Source organism: Microcaecilia unicolor, chromosome 5 (assembly GCF_901765095.1).
Source record: "Microcaecilia unicolor chromosome 5, aMicUni1.1, whole genome shotgun sequence".
NCBI lineage: Eukaryota > Metazoa > Chordata > Amphibia > Gymnophiona > Siphonopidae > Microcaecilia > Microcaecilia unicolor.
This window is the reverse complement of record NC_044035.1, coordinates 293,807,435-293,830,060: the sequence shown is the minus strand read 5'-3', so window position 1 is coordinate 293,830,060 and position 22,626 is coordinate 293,807,435. Positions and strand designations below refer to the sequence as shown.

Genomic DNA, 22,626 nt, shown 5'->3' with positions numbered 1-22,626 from the left:
CCTAGTTTCAGGCACCAAGAATGCATGTAAATGATGGTGTGTTAAGCATTTACAGGCATAGGTGGTCTCTTATAAAATACTGACCAGCGTAAAAGTATCATGGAGCATACTTTCACTGTGAGAGTGGATGTAGGCGGTATTTGAGTGGAGCGTGGGCAGTGCGAGAAAATACTTGTGTTGATTATAAAATACTAGAATTTATATGCATATTTGCAAAATATAGGTGCACTCATGTACACTGCATCTAGGGCTGGTGTAAGTGATTGCACCTTAAATGAAGGCCTGTTTTCTGGCACTTATGATAGAATTTTACGAAGAAAAGTAGATGCCTACTTTTCTTTATTGAAATAGGCACATGTTTTTGCTACTAGGCACCCAATTATAAAATTAACCCTCGTTAAGAACCCAAAATTTCTACTAGTATATTTTTATAAGAAATCCTGTTTCAGGATCTTTTTTTCCCACTGTTGAAATGTATATAGACATTTTTTTCTGCCATGTCCCATTTTAATTTTTATAGCATTGTCTTTCTAAATCTAGTACATATTTGTTGTTTAACATAGATTTTTTTTTTAATGTTTCCTTTACATCAAGTATTGTTTGAGCTATTCATCTTGTATTTTGCCAACCCCCCCCCCCCCCCCCCCCCCATTTTACACATAGCACTTAATGTAACAATTTTAAAAGTGCACACATAGTATGACTGTCATGAAACACCTAGCCACCCACCTGGGGTTACCCCGCAGCCACTTTGTATGGTCTATACCCAGCACAGCTCAGGTCTGGGATGCACCTGCCGCTCATGCTCTACACTAGCACCCTCCTCCTGTTTGGGTCACAACTGCCTCTGGGTGAGTCTCCCACTCTCAGTTTATCCTTAGTGATTTCTAGGTTACTGGGGCTACACTCCCAGTGGTCCTACAGTTCCCAGAAAACACTCACAGACCCAACACACACACCACCAGGATTCTTATTAGTCCAACATCAAAAAACAATCTACAGTGAAAAGTGACTTTATCAAAAAGCGGGGAAAATGTCTCAATCAGTGGCAGGCCAACAATAATATCTGCACACCGTATACTCGTAATCATCGACAAAAACCCCCCAAAATATTTTTAGTAGTTTTTTTTGTATAATTTTAAATATCTTTGAAAATCAACTCCGGGAAAAATTAATAAAGTTCAATTCTGTATATAAAGGTGGACTTATGTTATCTCTTTTTGTCCAGTTGTGTGCAAGATGGTATATTTCAGCTTATAACAGAAAGAGCATGCGGTCCCAACGGTCCAGTTTCGCACTGCTTCTTCAGGGAACCACATCACAAAATCCTGAACTCTGCAAGTAAAAACACACAACCTTGTAAACCCAACTCCCTAGAGGATAACAGACAGTCACAATAAATAGTGCTAACTTGTAAAATGCTGGAGGGAACACTTCCTACTGCCCCACTCGCAAACATAGAGGAAGGGAAGAACGCTGATCTTAAAGAGCAAGGTCGTCCAATCAGAATATGAAAAGTTGTCCAATCAGAAAAAATGAAGAGTCGTCCAATCAAGGACTGAAGTTATCCAGACATATGAAGTCCTTCAATCAAAAGAGCTCAGTTGTCCAATCAGAAACCGGTCACGTCATTCTCAATCATAGAGCTACTGACATATTGGTCGTTCAAACAAAATTAGTCGTGTCAAGCTTTCATATTGTGCCGTGATGATGGCATGTGTGGAATTTTCTAATCCGGTGGATGGGAAGATATACAAACTTAGACAATTGATGGACTGCATGTCTGACCACGTGATATATTTTCTACGATGTCAGTGCGGAAAACTCTATGTGGGAAAGACTGATAGAAGATTAAATGTACATTTAAGTGAGCATTATTCTTGCATCTCCAATTTGAAATTGGGAGCTCCGTTGGTGTCTCACTGTAAGGAATTCCATCATAAGTTTGATTTGCTAAAATGTTGGGTGATTGACAGTGTCAAAGATCATATATGTGGCAGAGACCGGAGTAAGAACTTACTACAAGTGGAACAGTGTTGGATTTATCACTTACACTCATTGGAACCTAATGGTCTCAATTCTTCTATGCAGTCGGACGTCTTTTTATGATTCAACTATGCTTGGGACATATTAATGTAAAAACTGTTATTTATGGACGTCCATGTCATGGATTTGTGGGAGCACCTTTGCCGACCATGACGTGTTTTGAGTAGACGAATAGGACCATGTGCAAGCTCTTTGTTGCAATGAAGCATGGTTAGATTAGATGACTTACATGCCGATAACTCTTGACAATGGGGAACGATATGTATAAGTGTGGTGAACGACCAGCATGTCCGCATTCAGTGTATGAAAGCATGACACGACTAATTTCGTTTGGATGGCCAATATGTCAGTAGCTCTGTGATTGAGAATGACGTGACCGGTTTCCGATTGGACGACTGAGCTCTTTTGATTGAAGGACTTCATATGTCTGGATAACTTCAGTCCTTGATTGGACGACTCTTCGTTTTTTCTGATTGGACAACTTTTCATGTTCTGATTGGACAACCTTGTCATTTTTTGATTGGACGACCTTGCTTTTTAAGATCAGCGTTCTTCCCTGCCTCGATGTTTGCGAGTGGGGCAGTAGGAAGTGTACTTTCCAGCATTTTACAAATTAGCACTATTTATTGTGACTGTCTGTTATCCTCCAGGGAGTTGGGTTTACAAGGTTGTGTGTTTTTACTTGCAGAGTTCAAGATTTTGTGGTGTGGTTCCCTGAAGAAGCAGTGCGAAACTGGACCGTTGGGACCGCATGCTCTTTCTGTTATAAGCTGAAATATACCATCTTGCACACAACTGAACAAAAAGAGATAAGATAAGTCCACCTTTATATACAGAATTGAACTTTATTAATTTTTCCTGGAGTTGATTTTCAAAGATATTTAAAATTATACAAAAAAATACTAAAAAATATTTTTGGGGTTTTTTGTCGATGATTATGTGTATACGGTGTTCAGATATTATTGTTGGCCTGCCACTGATTGACGAGACATTTTCCCCGCTTTTTGATAAAGTCACTTTTCACTATAGATTGTTTTTTGATGTTGATCAGTATTAAGGTACAGTGACTTTGATCTGTGATATTCTTATCAGTCCAGACAGGCAAAACAAACAAATAAATGTGTTTATTCTCACACTGGAACAATGAACAAAAAATGTGCAATTGACAAACAATAGCAGGTAACTGAAAATATGGATCGATTATAACACTAACTAAACATTTGCATGTTGTCCAAACAGTACCTGGGAAGATCAGGACATATAGCTACTCACAAGTTATCAGATGTAACTGTTTATAGGGCCTTAGCAGAAAGATCTTTCTCTCTCTTGTGGGCTAAGACTAGGGCAAAAGCCAGTACAATTCAAGTGAAAAAAGTTCCTGGGCCAATCAGAACCCAGTCAACAATGACATTAAAAGAAACCTGGTTACATCACTACAGGCATTTCCTTTATCTGTGTTAACTAAAGAAGGGAAAGGTCAATTCTTTATAACAGCTTAAAATATAACATGTACTACCTGCTGGCCAAACTAGAGAAACGTGTCTTGATTCAGTTATGTGTAGCAAATCTTCTCCATAGATCAAGACTTGATATCTTGAAATTTCTGAACAGGTTAATGCCAGAGCTTCCCAAATTTGATGCTGAAAATCTGAAATCCTATGGAGATGAAGAGGAGGAACCAGTCTTGTATGTGTTTTTACCTTTATGTACAACTCTAAATTAGTATAAGGACAATAGTGATAGTTTTTGCAGAAGTCTGCCTTTGAAAATCTTCTTTAGGCACCCATTGCCCATACAAAGTATCTCTGCACTTTGTTCCTGAATTGAAGCAGATGCAAAGTACATGCAGATTTTTAGATTTAGATGCACATACTTTTCTGTCCTGACCTAATTTTGATCATTTCTGCAGCTGCACATACTTTTACCTGTAGGTTATGTGTTTGTGGTGGGGTGGGGACATTAATCAGATCTTTCTCAATGGGAACACATACCCGCATAACACCTGATTACGGTCCCTTTACATGTCTGAAATTAAGGCCATTTCCCATTATTGCTTCATGTTCTGAGTATTTGTATTGATTCTATGGTTTTACAAGCAATATTGTCAGAACACATGAACAGGACCATACAGATGTGGTATTTATATTTTGTTGAAGTTTTACATTTTGAACTATCAAATATTAGATATGTTACTATTTATTGTATGAAATCAAACCTAAAGCAAGATTAGATTTCTTTTTTCACAGACTTTATTCCATTTACAAAATAAGAGTGAATGACTTAATTTTGTTAATCTTTTTTCCACTAGATCTCCACCTGCTGCTCTTATGTCTAGTCTTATTACTCAGGAGGATTTATTAACAAACATTCTAGCAGATATTCCAGTGGGCGAATTAGCAGTGGTTCAGCCATTGAGTGAAGAATTTTGCTATATTTTAGGTTATCTTCTCACATGGAAGTTAATTCTGTCTTTTTTCAAGGCAGCTTCTTCTCAGGTATGTATAAATGATACCTTTATAAAAGAAAAAAAAATAAGCAAAGATGAACAAAATAGATATTGCTATTGAAAAGTATGATCAGTATATAAACTTTAAAATTGAAAATATAGTGATTTAAAAACTTTTACTCAGTGTAATTATCATAGGGTTTGGCTCAGAAAATAATTTGGCTGGCTGTTCCACCTGCTTCATTATTTTCTCATTTTTATAACCATCGGGCAGTGTACAATTTAGTGATTATATACTCTAATGTACTTTACATCTAACAAGCCCCCTATGTAATATTGTGATACATGTGTTTGGCATACATGACTATAGTACATTTAAAACAAATATGGTACATATACGTGGAGGCTCATTTTCAAAGCACATGGACCTTCAAAGTTATATAGGTTACTATGCAACTTTGTACGTCTAAGTGCTTTGAAAATATGCCTCTATGTAACTTTGTAAGTCTGTGTGCTTTGACATGAGCACCTTTGTGTATTAACACTGTATAATATGTAATTATATGGTGAAATTAGTTTATGTAGGGATGACATTTTGCTACCTGACGTAGAAGGCAAGCCAAACAGATCAAAGGGAATTCAGTAGTACTGTTTTCACAAAATGAATCGATATTTCAATCAGGCAATGGCAGCAAGACCCCCCCCCCCCCCCCCCCCCCCCCACAAAAAAAAGGGAAAATATCGAATTTTTTTATATTGGAAACAAAAGCAAAAAGGTCAAATGCAACATTAAAATGCAGTATGAAAATATTTCATCTTGTGCTTGCCTCAGTGGTAGCCGGTTCAAATCCCACTACTGCTCCTTGTGAACTTGGGCAAGTCACTTAACCCTCCATTGCCTCAGGTAAAAACTTAGATTGCAAGCCCTCCTGGGACAGAGAAATATCCAGTGTACCTGAATGTAACTCATCTTGAGCTACTGCTGATAAAGGTGTGAGCAAATCTAAATAAATAATAGTAACATAGGAGATGACTACAGAGAAAGACCTGTACTGTCCATCCAGTCTGCCCAACAAGATAAACTCATATGTGCTACTTTATGTGTATACCTGACCTTGTTTTGTATCTTCCATTTTCAGGGCACAGATCGTAGAAATCTGCCCAGCACTAGCCCCGCCTCCAAACACCAGCTCTTCCACCCAATCTCCGCTAAGCTTCTGAGGATCCATTCCTTCTGAACAGGATTCCTTTATGTTTATACCACGCATTTTCAAATTCTGTTACCGTTTTCATCTCCACCACCTCCCGCGGGAGGGCATTCCAAGTATCCACTCATAGCAAACAATGTTAGTGAAAACAAATATCATTAGGAGATACACCAGGACTAGGGTGTCCATATTTGCGGAGACAAAAAAGAGAACACAAAAAATAAAATGCCGCCCCAGCCGTACAATCACCTTGATCCCCCAAGAAAGCCAGATTCTATAAGCAGTTAAAATACTGGTAAAAGTAACAGAAATTAATTTGTTCCGTAGTCTAAATACAAAATTAGAAAAGAAAGGATGTGCATTTCCAAAAAAGCAAACATCAAGAGCAGCATGTCCCCCTTCCTTTCCCTCTCCTCCATGTACAACATGTCCCCCTCTCCTCTCCCTTCCTTCCCTCCAATCCAGGAGTATCTGCCTCCTCTCCCTCCCATCCATGAGCTCTTCCTCCCCTCCTGAGTCTACCTTGCAGCCCTTGTGGTCTAGTGGCCACTAGACCACCAGGATTCACTACGGTAGGCTGGAGGAGAGGGGGGGAGAAGGCAAGCACATCCATCTGCCAGCCAGCCCACCAGTCCAGAAACCCGGACAAACAGGCTGGCTGGGGAAAAAAAAACGTCCAGACCCCTGACAGTCCCCTGAAAAGGAGGGCATATCCAGAGAAGTTTATTTTATTTGTTTAGATTTTGCTCTCACCTTTTTCAGTAGTAGCTCAAGGTGAGTTACATTCAGGTACACTGGATATTTCTCTGTCCCAGGAGGGCTCACAATCTAAGTCTGTACCTGAGGCAATGGAGGGTTTAGTGACTTGCCCAAGATCACAAGGAGCAGCAGTGGGATTTGAACCAGCCACCTCTGGATTGCAAGACCGGTGCTCTAACCACTAGGCCACTCCTCCATGCATTTATACCTAAAGATTGGATAAAAATAGCTAAAGGGCCTCAGAAATATATTAAAGCACATATAAGAAAGCACAGAGCCCTGAGGGACACAACAGAACAATTTACGCATCAAAGACAAAACAACTCAGCACAACCACGAATGAAAGATGAAAACTGGACCAGGACACATGTTATGCCAATAGATGAGAGCCTAGCTACTAGCAATTTGTAATTAACTAAGTCAAAAGCTGCTGAGAGGTCAAGTGAGACAACTAGGGCCACTTTATTCAGATCAAAAGCAGTATGTACTTCACTCATCAATGAAGTCAGGACTGTTTCAGTACCAAACTCAGTCCTAAACCCTGACTGGCCTGTATGTAAAACTAATATTCCTTCCACAAATTGGGAAAGCTAAAGAAATAATTTTTTTCTAAAACCTTAGAAAGAAATGTTAAATTAGAAACTGAGGGCCAACACTCTTCTGTCTCTCGTTTCTTGGGTCCGGGTGTCACAGTAGATCACAGCTCGGCAGGTGTTGAGATTGCTCAGCCACATCGCCTCCACAGTTCATGTGACTCCCATGGCCCGTCTTCACATGCGATCAGCTCAATGGACCCTAGCTTCCCAGTGGTTTCAAGCTGCTGGGGACCTACAGGACGTAATCCTGCTGTCCACGAGTTTTCTCCAATCCCTGCATTGGTGGACAATTCGGTCCAATTTGACTCTGAGATGTCCTTTTCAAATTCCTCAGCCACAAAAGGTGCTGACTACGGATGCGTCTCTCCTGGGGTGGGGAGCTCATGTCGATGGGCTTCACACCCAAGGGAGTTGGTCCCTCCAGGAACGAGGTCTACAGATCAATCTCCTGGAGTTGCGAGCGGTCTGGAACGCTCTAAAGGCTTTCAGAGATTGGCTGTCCCAGCAAATTATTCAAATTCAGACAGACAATCAGGTTGCCATGTATTACATCAACAAGCAGGGGGGGCACCGGATCTCGCCCCCTGTGTCAGGAGGCCATCAGAATGTGGGTTTGGGCTCGCCGGTACGGCATTCTTCTTCAGGCCACGTATCTGGCCGGCGTAAACAACAGTCTGGCAAACAGGTTGAGCAGGATAATGCAACCTCATGAGTGGTCGCTCAATTCGAGAGTGGTACGTCAGATCTTCCAAGTGTGGGGCACCCCCTTGGTGGATCTCTTTGCTACTCAAGCCAACCACAAGGTCCCTCAGTTCTGTTCCAGACTTCAGGCCCACGGCAGGCTAGCATTGGATGCCTTTCTCCTTAATTGGGGGGAAGGTCTCCTGTATGCTTATCCTCCCATACCTTTGGTGGGGAAGACTTTGCTGAAACTCAAGCAAGATCGAAGCACCATGATTCTGATTGCCCCATTTGGCTGCGTCAGATATGGTTCCCTCTTCTTCTGGAGTTGTCCTCCGAAGAACCGTGGAGATTGGAGAGTTTTCTGACCCTCATTACTCAGAACGAGGGGGCGCTTCTGCATCCCAACCTCCAGTCCCTGGCTCTCACGGCTTGGATGTTGAGGGCATAGATTTTGCCTCCTTGGGTCTCTCCGAGGGTGTCTCCCGAGTCTTGCTTGCTTCCAGGAAAGATTCCACTAAGAAGAGTTACTTTTTTCTATGGCGGAGGTTTGCCGTCTGGTGTGACAGCAAGGCCCTAGATCCTCGTTCATGTCCTACACAGACCCTGCTTTAATACCTTCTGCACTTGTCCGAGTCTGGTCTTAAGACCAACTCTGTAAGAGTTTATCTTAGTGCGATTAATGCATACCATTACCGTGTGGAAGGTAAGCTGATCTCGGAACAGCCTTTAGTTGTTCGCTTCATGAGAGGTTTGCTTTTCTCAAAGCCCCCCATCAAACCTCCTACAGTTTCATGGGATCTCAATGTCGTTCTCACCCAGCTGATGAAACCTCCTTTTGAGCCACTGGATTCCTGCCATCTGAAGTACTTGACCTGGAAGGTCATTTTCTTGGTGGCAGTTACTTCAGCTCGCAGTCAGTGAGCTTCAAGCCTTGGTAGCTCATGCTCCTTATACTAAATTTCATCATAACTGGTGTCGGAGTTCCATCTGAACCAGTCAATTGTCTTGCCAGCATTCTTTCCCCATCCTCATACCCGCCCTGCTGAACGTCAGCTGCACACATTGCACTGCAAGCGAGCATTGGCCTTCTATCTGGAGCGGACAAAGCCCCACAGACAGTCCGCCCAATTGTTTATTTCTTTTGATCCCAACAGAAAGGGAGTGGCTGTCGGGAAACGCACCATTTCCAATTGGCTAGCAGATTGCATTTCCTTCACTTACGCCCAGGTTGGGCTGACTCTTGAGGGTCATGTCACGGCTCATAGTGTTAGAGCCATGGCAGCATCAGTGGCTCACTTGAAGTCAGCCACTATTGAAGAGATTTGCAAGGCTGCGACGTGGTCATCCGTCCACACATTCACATCGCATTACTGCCTTCAGTAGGATACCCAACGCGACAGTCGGTTCGGGCAGTCGGTGCTGCAGAATCTGTTCGGGGTTTAGAATCCAACTCCACCCCCCTAGGCCCATTTTTATTCTGTTCCAGGCTGCACTCTCAGTTAGTTGACTAAGTTTAGGTCAATCTCAGTTATGTCCTCGCCGTTGCGAGGCCCAGTTGACTGTGTTTGTTGTTTTGAGTGAGGCTGGGGGCTAGGGATACCCCATCAGTGAGAACAAGCAGCCTGCTTGTCCTCGGAGAAAGCGAAAGCTACATACCTGTAGACGGTATTCTCTGAGGACAGCAGGCTGATTGTTCTCACAAACCTGCCCATCTCCCCTTTGGAGTTGTCTCTTCCCTTGTCTTGCTATTTACTGGACTGGCGAGCACGCTCTCGTACGGGCGGGAAGGTGGTCGCGCAAGCGTGTCGTGCATGCTCTCGCGAGACCTAGCAAAAGTTGTTGCTAGGGAAGATCTCCGGTCTGAGGGCTGCCATTGGACGTCACCCATCAGTGAGAACAATCAGTCTGCTGTCCTCGGAGAATACCTTCTACAGGTATGTAGCTTTTGCTGTACGCCCATTTCCCCGCCCATAACCATACCTCTTTTTTGGTCTGCCTGCATTAGTTCAGCGCACATCGTTACAGAATACACTTAGTGACTTCTGCGCCTAAACTCTAATCATCGCCAGTTAGTGTTCATTGTTAAGTGCTGTTATCATATTATAGTGTTCATTATTGTTTAAGTTATGCATGGATCTCTAGGTGCTCTGTATAGAACCCAGGAGAAAATGCTTGGCAAGGAATTCTAGAAACTAGGGGCATAACGCAAAAGGTCCCCCTCCCTAGTTTTCACACAGGGAAGTTTCCAGTAACCTATCTTAGGAAGAACACAAAACACCTATCCAGAACATACTGTACCAAACCTACTTCTTATACAAGTGTAACTGAAATCATCAGTCTTATAAATCAAGAAACCTATCTTAACATTAATAGTCGCTTGAATTGGGAGCCAACATAATTCCCTAAGTCCAGGTTGGATGTGATTATGAAGCCACAAATTTAGCAATAAAACCCTTATAAAGGGAGTTAACACTAATCCTCAATTTCTAATACATGAATCACAGCTGCTTCTTATTTAAATAGAAGCAAAATTTCTAGATTTTCCATAACTGAGCTAAACAACTCCTCACCACTTTATTAATCTTTGTCTCCATAGTCAACCCAGACTCTGGTACATGTCCAAAATCTGGAACCTGACCTTCAAAACAAATGCACGGTGATTGAAAATTCATAGATTGCTTTTTAAAACCTGAACTGAAAGTTGCAGAAAGGTCCAATGAGACCACCACAGCATCTAAACCAGCATCCAACCACAACCTTAAATCATACATCCATTGCACTAGAGTAGTCTCTTTGTTGTAGCTCTGCTGGAACCCCATCTATTGAAAAACCATTTAAAAAAAAAATCTAAAAATGCATCCACTTAGCAAAAGAATGCTTTGTCACTAAGCATACCCGGATATGGTAAATTAACAATGGGCTTAGAATTCTCCAGTATATCCACACAATTATCTCTCCCCCCCCCCACCCCCCCAAATTAGGCATATCCTAACCTCCTTAGACTATCCAGGAAATATGCCACTAAGAAAAGAATTATTAATAATCTGCAAAAAGGAGTCTATCAGTCATGCTTTTCAACTTTGGATCACAAAGTTTCATGGCTATAAATCCCATCTCATAGTCTTCCCAGGAGATGGAGCCAAATCCAGCTTCTGGCAGTACTGTAAATCAAATCCTTCAACTGCACCATCAACATCAAATGTACCTCCAAATTCTATAAATGACACTCAAAATTGTGGGCACGCAAATGTGCATGTGCAATTTAATTGAATAATGAACCAATTAGCACCAATAATTGGGTGCTGATAATTGGCAAGAATTTGAATTTACGTTCGCATTTTGCTAGGCACTATTCTGTAAAGATGCATACATACATTTTTTAGCACATAACTGGAAAGGGGGCATGGCCATGGGAGGCATTCACTAAAGATGCTCACACTAATATAGAATTCAGGGGATCGGCATGGCCATGGGAGGCATTCACTAAAGATGCTCACACTAATATAGAATTCAGGGGATCCACGCCTAATTTAGGCGTGGGGATTTATACCAGAATTTAGCTGGTGTAAATCCTTGTGCCCAAAATTGGGCGTGCATCCCAGCACTAAGTGCTATTATGTAAACAGTGCCCAACTTTGAGTGCCATTTATAGAATAGCAATCAGCGGTCATTTTGTTTTGGTGCTCGGGGCGCCATTTACTGAATCTAGACTATATTATGCAATCTTTAAAATATGAAGTAAAATCTTGTGCTCTCAGTTGTGGTTTGGGAAGTTTTCACAAAAATCACCTTTAACTCCTCAACCACATTAATAAGTCTACATATCTAAAACCCTACTAGAAAAATACTGTATTTTTACTTCCTTAATTTTCAAAATATACTTCCATAAGGTGTCCCTGTAAGATCTCTCCATAACCACATTTTACACTTGCACCAAACTGTCTCAAAACTGTCTTTTCTGTTATTTTAGTCAGCATGTTGGATACACCATGGATTTATGTGATCGCATCATAATGATTTCTGATTTGTTCTAAATCCTTTCTTAGCTCCTTAGATTTGAATAGACCTTTTAGTCTCTAATAGCTTATCTAGTGTTATGTAAAATAGCAATAACTGTAACCATTTACATTAAAGAGCTTTTCTGAATGTCAGAAAGTAGGTCTATGAAGTCCTGCTGAGACGGAGTGGAGGAGTGGCCTAGTGGTTAGGATGGTGGACTTTGGTCCTGGGGAACTGAGGAACTGAGTTCGATTCCCACTTCAGGCACAGGCAGCTCCTTGTGACTCTGGGCAAGTCACTTAACCCTCCATTGCCCCATGTAAGCCGCATTGAGCCTGCCATGAGTGGGAAAGCGCGGGGTACAAATGTATCAAAAACAAAACTAGTTACATAGCCCACATGCTAGTTTCTTTAACATGTATCTTAGTTTTTGTGATATTGATAAATCGTACTAAACATTCATTTTTTTCTGTCAGCTACGGGTCCTATATTCTCAGTATCTTCGAAAATGTAAGAGTTTAAATAAACTGCTGTATCACCTGTTCAGGCTTATGCCAGAAAATCCAACCTTTCCAGGCCAAATTGTTGAATCTTCGAACAAGGAAACAAAAACATTCTTTACAGAAGAGCTCAATGCGACCATCCAAGGTCAGTGAGATTAAAGTCTTTAATCTGTTGATTTTAGGAAGATTTAAATACTGTTGTAATTTTAAAGAAATTTAAGTTGCATATGAATTTTCAGAATTAACTCATTGTCAGGGAATAAATAACCAACTTTGATAGCATTACAGAAAAGTGTTTGTATATTTTATTTTTTAATTTATTTTTTAAATAAGTTGATTCCTTATAAGTGTTGACATACTGGGACAGACTGAAAGTCTATCAAGCCCAGTATCCTGGTTTCAACAATGACCAATCCAGGTCACAAGTATCTGGCAAGGTCGCAGAACAGTAAAACAGATTTTATGCTGTTTATTGGTCCTGAAAACAACCATTATCCAACTAGGAAAAGATCTAATTGCTCTTATACAAGGCATATGTGTGGATAGCATCTTTCCAGCCATGGTCCTTGCTTAAAGGGAACCTCCGTCTTTATTATGAACATTAATCATGTAGGATGACTGCCTTCCTAAGTAACCTGTTCTAGAATTTATTGTATTTTTGTCTCTCATTTAATATGAGCTTTTGTGAAATGTATAAACTTTAGCAGTTCTGGGTAGCATCATTTTTTACCTGGTTTCTGAAGCCATATTTGATCATCCTGTCTGTATCTTGTCTGTCCTCTCACTAATAACCTCCCCATTTAGTGTACTAACACCAAATTTTCGAGCGATGCCATAAGAGGGAGGACCAGCATGAAGAGGAGTCAGTTACTTGTAGTTTTTTCTGGGTCCTCATGGGCACAAACAAAATATGTACATATTCTGGAAAGTAGGTTGCTTTTAATTCTGTGTAGGATTTCTAGTTATCTTAGTATGTTCCTCCCATGAACTCTGCCATGTCACATTTCATTGGGATTGCCTGTATAAGTGTTGTAAAGCTAAAATAAATATATTCGACAGGTTTTCATGTTTGTTTGTTTATTTATTTATTTGTTTGTTACATTTGTATCCCACATTTTCCCACCTATTTGCAGGCTCAATGTGGCTTACATAGTACCGTAAAGGCATTCGCCATCTCCGGTAGAGCAACAAATACAAAGTGATATAGTGGTCAAATAAGGTTCATGTGTTATAGACACATTGGGGAATCGTAGAGAGGAAGACTTATGCAGTGTCATTACAAACGTTGGTTTCATTGTGTTGCAGGGTTTAGGCGCTTAAGTTGGGTCAGTAGGGTATGCCTTTTTGAACAGGTTGGTTTTTAGTGATTTCCGGAAGTTTAAGTGGTTGTACGTTGTTTTCACGGCTTTTGGTAGTGTGTTCCACAGTTGTGTGCTTATGTAGGAGAAGCTGGATGCATAAGTTGATTTGTATTTGAGTCTTTCGCAGCTTGGGTAGTGGAGATTTAAGTATGTTCGTTTTGGTCTGGTTGTGTTTCTTGTTGGTAGATCTATGAGGTCAGTTATGTATCCCGGGGCTTCGCCGTAGATAATTTTATGAACAAGGGTGCAGATTTTGAAAGCAATACGTTCTTTGATTGGGAGCCAGTGTAGATTTTCTCGGAGGGGTTTGGTGCTTTCAAATCGCGTTTTTCCAAATAGAAGCCTGGCTGCTGTGTTTTGAGCGGTCTGAAGTTTCTTTATGAGTTGTCATTTGCATCCCGCATATATTCCATTGCAGTAGTCTGCATGGCTTAGTACCATTGATTGTATCAGGTTGCGAAATGTTTCCCTTGGGAAGAATGGTTTCACGCATTTGAGGGTAATTTTCTGAACCATTTATGCAGGTTTAACAGTGTTTAACCTGAAGAAATAGGTTTTACAAATATCCCACTTGTTATGCGAGTAAACTTACATGATTACAGCCTGTTTGCAGAGATGTTCCTGGCTGTGGTGGGGGGCAACAGAGTTAGGGAATGGTTTTTACGTATGCATACATTTCCAAAAATTCACCTTGATGTGCATAAATGAAACCAAAAAACCGATGCATACCGGAAAGCAAGTACAAATATAAGTGCATAGTTTCCTTGAGGTTATTTTCAAAGTTGGGTATTGCATGCTGTTCTTCAATTAATCTATTAATTTCATTACTGTTAGCCTATAAGATGTATACTTGGTATATTTTTGTGTGAGCCTCGCTTCTGCTGTTTTATCTATTTTATATTTATTTATTTTTCACAAAGCAAAAGGGAATCATGGCTTTAAACTAGAATCGTTGGGGCAGGGTGATGAAAGCCCTTAGTTAAGTGAAGCATTAAATACTGCTACACAAATGGGGAAAAGGGACAATGTCTGGAAAGCAGTATATACTAATGCCTGAAGTATGAGAAATAAAGTTTTAGATCTTGAGGCTGTGATGGAAGAGGCTGATTTGGATTTACTGGCGATCACAGAGACATGGTTCACAGAAAACCATGACTGGGATAACCAGGCTATATTCTGTTCAGCAAAGACAGGGTAGGAAAAAAGGGAGGGGGAGTGGCATTATATGTTAAAGATAATATTAAAGCCACACAATTGCAAGACCAACAGGGTAAGTAAGAAGCGCTGTGGGTCAATCTGGAAAGAGAGAATGGGAAATGTTATTTACATTGGTGTCATATATACAGGCCTCCTTCACAGACAGAAGAAATGGACAGAGATTTAATTGAAGACATTCAAAATTTAGCTGTGAAAGGGGAAGTACTAATAGGTGATTTTAATATGCCAGATGTTGATAGGGGTATCCTTATTAGGGGGTCTTTTGAAGCAGAGTTACCCTGGATTCTGTACAGGAGGAACTATTCCAGCAGTTGGTAATGGAACCCACTTGGAATAGGGCCATACTGGACTTAGTGCTTACTAATGGAGAGAACGTTTCTGGTGTTATATTAGGTGATCATCTGGCATCCAGTGATCACCAGATGGTGTAGATTAGTATTAAGATAGGTGTGGAAAGGGTTCATTCAAAAGTAAAGGTTGTAGACTTCAATAAAACTAACTTTGTTCAGATGGGGGATTACCTCAAGGAATTGTTGTCTGGATGGGAACATCTGGAAGAAGTTGGAAAGCAGTGAGCAAAACTGAAAGCAGCTATTGTACAGTCAACAAACCTTTTTGTAAGGAAAGTAAATAAAAGTAAGAGGAAAAGGAGGCTGTTTTGGTTCTCAAAAGTAGTAGCAGAAAAGGTAAAAAAAAGAAGTTAGCCTTTATAAACCTACTTGAGATCGCAGAAAGAGGAAGACTGTGACAATGTTTGGAAAAGCTGAAAGAAGCTGCTAGTCAGGAAAGCAAAGATGCAAATGGAAGAAAAAATAGTCAATATGGTAAAATGGGGGAGGGAGTGGCAAGACTTTTTTTTTTTTTTTTAGATATGTTAGTGATAGGAGGAAGTACAAAAGTGGCATTGTGAGACTCAAAGGTGAAGGGGAGGAATATGTAGAAGCTGATACAGATAAGGCAGAATTGCTTAACAAATATTTCTGTTCTGTGTTCACATCTGAAGTGCCAGGAACAGGACTACAGATGACAATACAAATAGAAACTGAGGGTTGGAAGTCCCTGAATGATTTTCAGAGGACTGTGTTCATGAGGAGCTGGCTAAACTAAAGGTGGACAAAGCAATGGGGCTGGATGGCATACATCCAAAGGTACTGAAGGAACTTAAGGAAGTTCTAGCAGCTCTGCTGGCTGATCTTTTCAGTGCTTCTCTAGAGTCAGGAGTGGTCCCAGAGGACTGGAAAAGAACAGATGTGGTTCCTCTCCACAAAAGCGGACGTAAGGAAGAGATTGGGAACTACAGGCTGGTAAGTCTGACTTCTGTGGTAAGTAAATTAATGGAAATATTTAAAAACTGAGAATAGTAAAGTTTTTGGAATCCAATGGATTACAGGACCTGACGCAACATGGTTTCACTAGAGGAAGGTTTTGTCAGACAAATCGGATTAATTTCTTTGACTGGGTGACTAGAGAGTTGGATTGAGGGAGAGCGCATGGTTCCACATGGACGACTAATAAATAAACTGAGTGCCCTTGGTATGGGCCCTAAAGTGACTGGGTTAGGAACTGGTTGAGTAGAAGGTGACAGAGGATAGTGGTAAACGGAGCTCATTCTGATGAAAAGGAAGTTATCAAGGGTATGCCACAAGGTTTGGTTCTTGGGCCAATTCTTTTTAACATTTTTGTAAGCGATTATACTGAAGTGCTGTCTGGTAAGACTTGCCTCTTTCTGGATGTTACCAAAATCTGCAGTAGGGTAGACACCCCTGATGGTGTGGATAACATGAGGAAGGACTTAGTGAAGCTAGAGGAATGATCTGGATTGGCCACTGTTGGAAACAGGATGCTGGGCTTGATGGACCTTTGGTCTTTCCCAGTATGGCAATACTTATGTACTTATGTAGTCTACTTGAATGTACAGAAGTAAAAGTTGGTAAAAACCAAAGAGAGAAAAATAGAATGTGAAGCCTTTTTGTTAGACTAAAAATAAACATGTGCTAAAAGCTAGGGACACCCATATATTCCTATGGGCGTCTTTGGTGCTTAGCTCACGCTAAAAACGCTAGCGCGCCTTTGTAAAAGGACCCCATAGAGGCATATTTTCAAACCACTTAGCCTTCCAAAGTTCCATAGGTTTCTATGGAACTTTGGAAGGCTAAGTGCTTTGAAAATATGCCTCATAGTCTAGTAAATGGTTTTCATGTTTTATTCTTTTTTTTCTTTGTATTTATTAGCTTTTATTTATGTTGGAGTTAAGGCTTGTGAAAAGACATTGCAAATTGTGCATCTCTTGACTAAGACTCTGGAGGTTGTAGCTCTTGGATTGTTGCTGACAGCTATAGAAGTGAAAGGATGATGGTTTCTGGTTTAATCTTGCTGCCTTTTACTACATGACTAGTAAAAAAGCCCCGTTTCTGATGCAAATGAAACGGGGGCTAGCAATGTTTTCTTCTGTGTGCATGTGGGAGTGTGTGTGTCCCTGCCCTCTGGCCTCTCTCCCCTCCCCCCTCTGAGTCCTTCACTGTTACAGAGCCAGCGATTTGATTTCGTGCTCTGCTGTTTTCCTTCCCTGACTGTGTTACAGAGAGGGCGGGGCAGACACTCATAGGGAAACCGGATATCTTGCCCCCTTCACACTTCCGGCTGGAGGCTTCAAAGAACGTTGGTGTTGCCTTTTATATAGAGAGATATTAGAAATCCATTTTCTTGGGATAATTGTTGAATGAAAAACTCACCTCATCTTACTAACTGAACTTACAAGTTGCTCATAGCACCCCCTCCCCCTTTTTTTAATCTTTTGTCTGACAGTGGGTCATTGGATCATACATTAATGTATTAGTTTAGATTGCAGGTATAGTATTTGTCTTCTTGCATGAAAAACTTATCTGATGAAAATAGCAACATTTTCTCAGTTTTTCTATAAACATTGCTGTTTTACCATCCTTTGCTATTTTTTTGCGGGGTATAAAGACAAAATACAATTTTTATTCATTTTTTCCTTGGCAGTTAATGGTTTGTTTTTTAAAATTGGCTGAGAAAGCAATGGATGCATCTTCTTGTTTGGTTTGAATAAAAACATTAAAAAAAAAAAAAAAAAACCCCAAACCCTCCTAATATTTTTCTGTATGCTCAGTGATTAGAGCCAATGCAGCAAACACCAAGCAAACTTGCATAACATAGACAATTTATTACTAATGTTCACTGTATCTCAGCCCTTACATCTGGCTTCCTTTTTCTTTCTGTTTAATATATGTCTAACCATGGTTTGTGACAGTCAAGCAAGTAAAACTAATAGGCAGCAAAAATAGATATTTGCACCTTTGACCTTACGAGACATGTTATTATTTAAGTCTGGTATTAGACAATGTGCACAACACATTAAGTAAGATTTATTTTTTTTTAATAGAGACAGCCATGTTGTCATCTGAGATTGCACATTTGGCTTGTTCCGTATATTATACCACGTTAAAGGACTTACCAGCCATGGTTCGTCTCTGGTGGAATGGCTGTGAGAAGCGGATATTCAATGTGGTAGATAAATTTACAAGTAAATATGTCAGTAGTGTGCTCTCCTCCCAGGAAATTGCCTCTGTACAGACCAGCACACAGTCATTTGATGGCATGACAGTAAGTGAAAGTTCATTTTTACCAATTCTTTTTTTAGTAAAGTTTTATTGGTTTCAGGATTGTTTATGTAAATTTGAATGTTCAAATACATAACCACAAAAAGTCTGCATTTTAGTGGAGGAAGTTCTCATTAGTTTTGTATTATGCACCTGCGTAAGCATTTACTGTAAAGAGTATGAAACATTTATTAATAAAAGATCTAATTGTTTATCATAATTTTGCAAGTTTAAATTTTTGGCTGTAGAAAATCATGCTATATTTTCATCTTTTTTTAAAGTATGATTGCTCTCAAAATATCATTCAGTGCATTAAATTGTGATTTTTTTTTTTTTTGTATTTTTCAAGGTAAAAGCTCGTTCTGCTGCTCGGGAAGTTATTGCCACATATTCTGTTGATGATATTTTTATTGAGCTGATCATACAGCTTCCACCAAATTACCCCTTAGGATCCATTGCTGTGGAGAGCGGGAAGAGAGTCGGTGTAGCTGTTCAGCAGTGGCGCAATTGGACGCTACAGTTAAGCACCTACCTCACTCATCAGGTAAATTTCAAGTGCTGCCCTTCAATTTGTATCCTTGCATTTGATAAGCTGATAATCTAAATCAGACATAATAACCAGGAGATCATTTCATGGCCTGTATAAATAGGAAAAGTTGCACATGAATAGGGGTTGATTGATGATGAATATTTGCTAGGTGAAGCATTGGGTATAATTAACCTTCTTAGTAGAGGTCATTCTAAACTCTCATGCCAGCAGACTGAAGCAGCTAGAGAGTTAAGAAAAAATTCTAAGGGGTCTATTCACTACAACATTGGGAATGGTGCATTTGCTATTTTAATGCCCAGTTAGAGGATTATGCCTTTAGAGAATCCAGCATTAAATTCAGATTTAACAAGGAATTAGTGTTGATGGTAGCTCTCATCACCTCACCCCTCAACTTGACTCAGAAGACTCCTGTGGGCTGAAGATCCTTCCCCCTACCCCTGAATCTTAATAAAGGCCTCCCCCAGTAGTCTGATCACTCACCTGGGTCGTTTTGCAATTCTTTTCCACCTGATATGACAAAGTAAAGTGAGCTGAGCGCTCCCAACCCCCTGATATGATGAAGTAATAGAGGCTGAGCTATTCCTCTCCCCCTGACATCCAGAAGAACTTTAGCTCACTTATTTTCATTGGTAGCTCAAGGTGATTACATTCAGGTATGGGAGAGGGCCCTATCCTAGAGGGCTTACAATATGTTAGAACCTGAAGCAGCAGAGGGTGACATGAATTGCCCACGGTCATAAGGAATGTCTGTTGAATTTGAGTCCTCAATTCCCTGATTCTCAGGCTGCTGTTGCTACGCTAACCATTACAGTTCTACTCCACTCTGGCACCCCAGTCCACCAGCTATCCCTTCAGAGGTCTTCAAGTTCTAAGTTGGAGGATGATGGTGCATGCCTTGCTCCTCTCCTGCTGCTGCCAGAATTAAAAATTGTGCCTGATGACTTCATGCATTCCTTTGCCTCACACGATGCAGTGAAGGTTTGTAGGGGTTAGAGATACCTTTGGGACATAAATACTTTGAGTAGAGGGTGGTGGAGAATCATAGCTCCTATTGAAATTTGAATGAGATGGTATCTCCTTAAATGTAGTGAAGATTTGGCATTAACCAAAGGGTCAATCTGTGTGGCTTAAGGCAGTTTGTTGTAAATGGTATTATTGTTTGAGCTGTTATTAAATATTATGTGAATTGAGGAAATGACATTATCATCTGAGATGGCAGTCTGATCTCATTGTTCTGAACAGCTAGTATTACCTTGCATAAACAACAAAGTTTGTAACCAATTTTAAAGCATTTGTACAGAGTGGGAATTCACCCAAATTACCAGTGGTGGTGATGGTGAAGAAAATCACACCCATGGACCTCAAGGACTTTGCTTATGCAGGAGGAGGGATCCTTGTGCCAGCACTCAAACGTGATAGCACTGGATCAGATGGCAAGTAAGACCTCTGAAAGAGAGGATCATGCTGGTATAGCTGCAGTGGAAATTCCCTACACGAGGGAGGTGAGGGAGATAAGAGAGATGTTTCAAGGTCTTAGAAGTGGCTTACAATAAAGGGAGAATTTATGGACAAAATATCTGAGCTTTGAGAATGGAGGATACATAGCTTCATGCTGAAGAGCAAGGAGAAGCTCTTGTCTGATTGGAGCAACGGACGATGGAACTGGAAAAGCAAAAGGCTGAAATGACAGGCAACATCAAGGATTTTGAAAAGTAGATGACAGAATTTGAGATTTATGGGGATACTGGAAACAGCGGAATTTATTATTGACCACCATGAGGTAATACAGAAGATTTCCCGTGCCATGCTGCAGACAGCAGTGGAGTCAATAAAGGATCTGAATGTTAAACTTTACACACAGGATGTTGGCCCCCTGTAGAAGGAACCAATCAAGGGACATAGTAGTTTGTTACCACAACTTCATCCTCAAAGAGAAAATCACTGAAAAAGTGTGGGCTTCAGCCATCCATGCTGAGAAGGAGAAGAGAGCCGAGATATTCTGGGAATCCGGAAAGAGGAAAACATTAGATACTGATGAACAGAGTAAGCAGCTTGTAGATGCAAGGGAAAAACACAGTTTGAAGCACCTGTATACAAATGCTAGAAGCCTAAAAAATAAGATGAGAGAGTTAGAGTATATAGCACTAAATGATGAGATAGATATAGTAGGCATCTCAGAGACTTGGTGGAAAGAGGACAATCAGTGGGACACTGTGTTAGGATACAAATTGTGTTGCAGTGATAGAGGGGATCAAATTGGAGATGGGTTTGCACTAGAGTGAAATAAAATAAACATTCCACATGAAACAGATAGCAGTGTGGAATCATTATGGATAGAAATTCCATGTGTGAAGGGAAGAAGTATTCTTGTAGGACTGTACTACCGTCCGCCGGGACAGAATGAACAGACAGATGAAGAAATGTTTACAGAAATTAGGAAAGCTGGCAAATTGGGCAACAGGATAATAATGGGCGATTTCAATAACCACAATATTGACTAGATAAATGTTACATCAGGGAGCACCAGGGAGGTAAAATTCCTAGATGTAATAAATAACTGCTTCTTGGAGCAACTGGTCCAGGAACTGACAAGAGGGGGAGCCATTTTAGACCTAGTACTTGGTAGCATAGAGGACATAGTACGAGAGGTAACAGTGGTGGGTCCCCTGGGAAACAGTAACAATAACGATCAAGTTTGAGCTACTATCTGGAGTGAAGCCACAAAGGAAATCTGTTATAGCTTCATTTAATTTTTGAAAGCACGACTATAATAAAATGAGGAAAATGGTTAAAAAGGATCAGTTGCAAAGGTTAGGACACTAAATCAGGCATAGATGTTGTTCAAAAATACCATCTTGGAAGCCCAGACCAGATGCATTCCACGTATTTACAAAGGTGATAAGAAGAGAAAATTACAACCAACATGGTTAAAAGGTGAAGTGAAAGAGGCTATTACAACCAAAAGAATGTCCTTCAAAGAATGGAAAAAGGACCTAGATGAAAATAAGAAACAATAAACACTGGCAAGTCAGATATAAAGTGTTGATAAAGAAGGCTAAAAGAGAATATGAAGAGAAAGTTGCCATAGAAGCTAAAACTCACAGTAACAACTTTTTCAGGTACATCAGAAGCAGAAATCCTGTGAGGGAATTTGTGGGACCCTTAGATCACGGAGCAAAAGGGGGACTCGGGGAAGACAAGGCCATAGTGGAGAAACTGAGTGAATTCTTTGCTTCGATCTTACGGAAGAAGATGTAAGAGATCTACCTATATCTGAAATAGCTTTCAAGGGTGATGATGCAGTGGAGCTGAAAGACATCTTGGTGAAACTGGAAGATGTACTGAGTCAAATCGACAAATTTAAATCACCTGGATCAGATGGCATACATCGAAGGAAACTCAAAGAACTCAAACATGAAATTGCTGATCTGCTGTTAGTAATATGTAACCTGTCATTAAAATCATCTTCAAAGTGGTCCTAAGATGGTACATAATGCCGAGTTGCAGGAATGTCACTTCCGGTTGGTGCACAGGGCCTACATTTCGCAATGACAGGCCTACCATATGGGGGCGGTGACTTCACAAGGTTGTCTGAAATGCAGCAGGGCAGGAGCTACACTTTATCATGGTTTGTGG

At 40.5% G+C, this 22,626-nt stretch overlaps 1 protein-coding gene across 1 annotated transcript in view; it reads left to right on the top strand.

The window, feature by feature from the left end:
• The window catches only part of LTN1 (listerin E3 ubiquitin protein ligase 1), a 154,171-nt gene that overhangs the window by 114,077 nt on the left and 17,468 nt on the right, over positions 1-22,626 (top strand). The window contains exons 24-28 of the mRNA XM_030204279.1: positions 3,658-3,732; positions 4,355-4,541; positions 12,215-12,386; positions 18,224-18,444; positions 18,790-18,984. Of these exons, the coding sequence (XP_030060139.1) occupies positions 3,658-3,732; positions 4,355-4,541; positions 12,215-12,386; positions 18,224-18,444; positions 18,790-18,984 (850 nt within the window). The remainder of the gene's footprint in view (positions 1-3,657; positions 3,733-4,354; positions 4,542-12,214; positions 12,387-18,223; positions 18,445-18,789; positions 18,985-22,626) is intronic.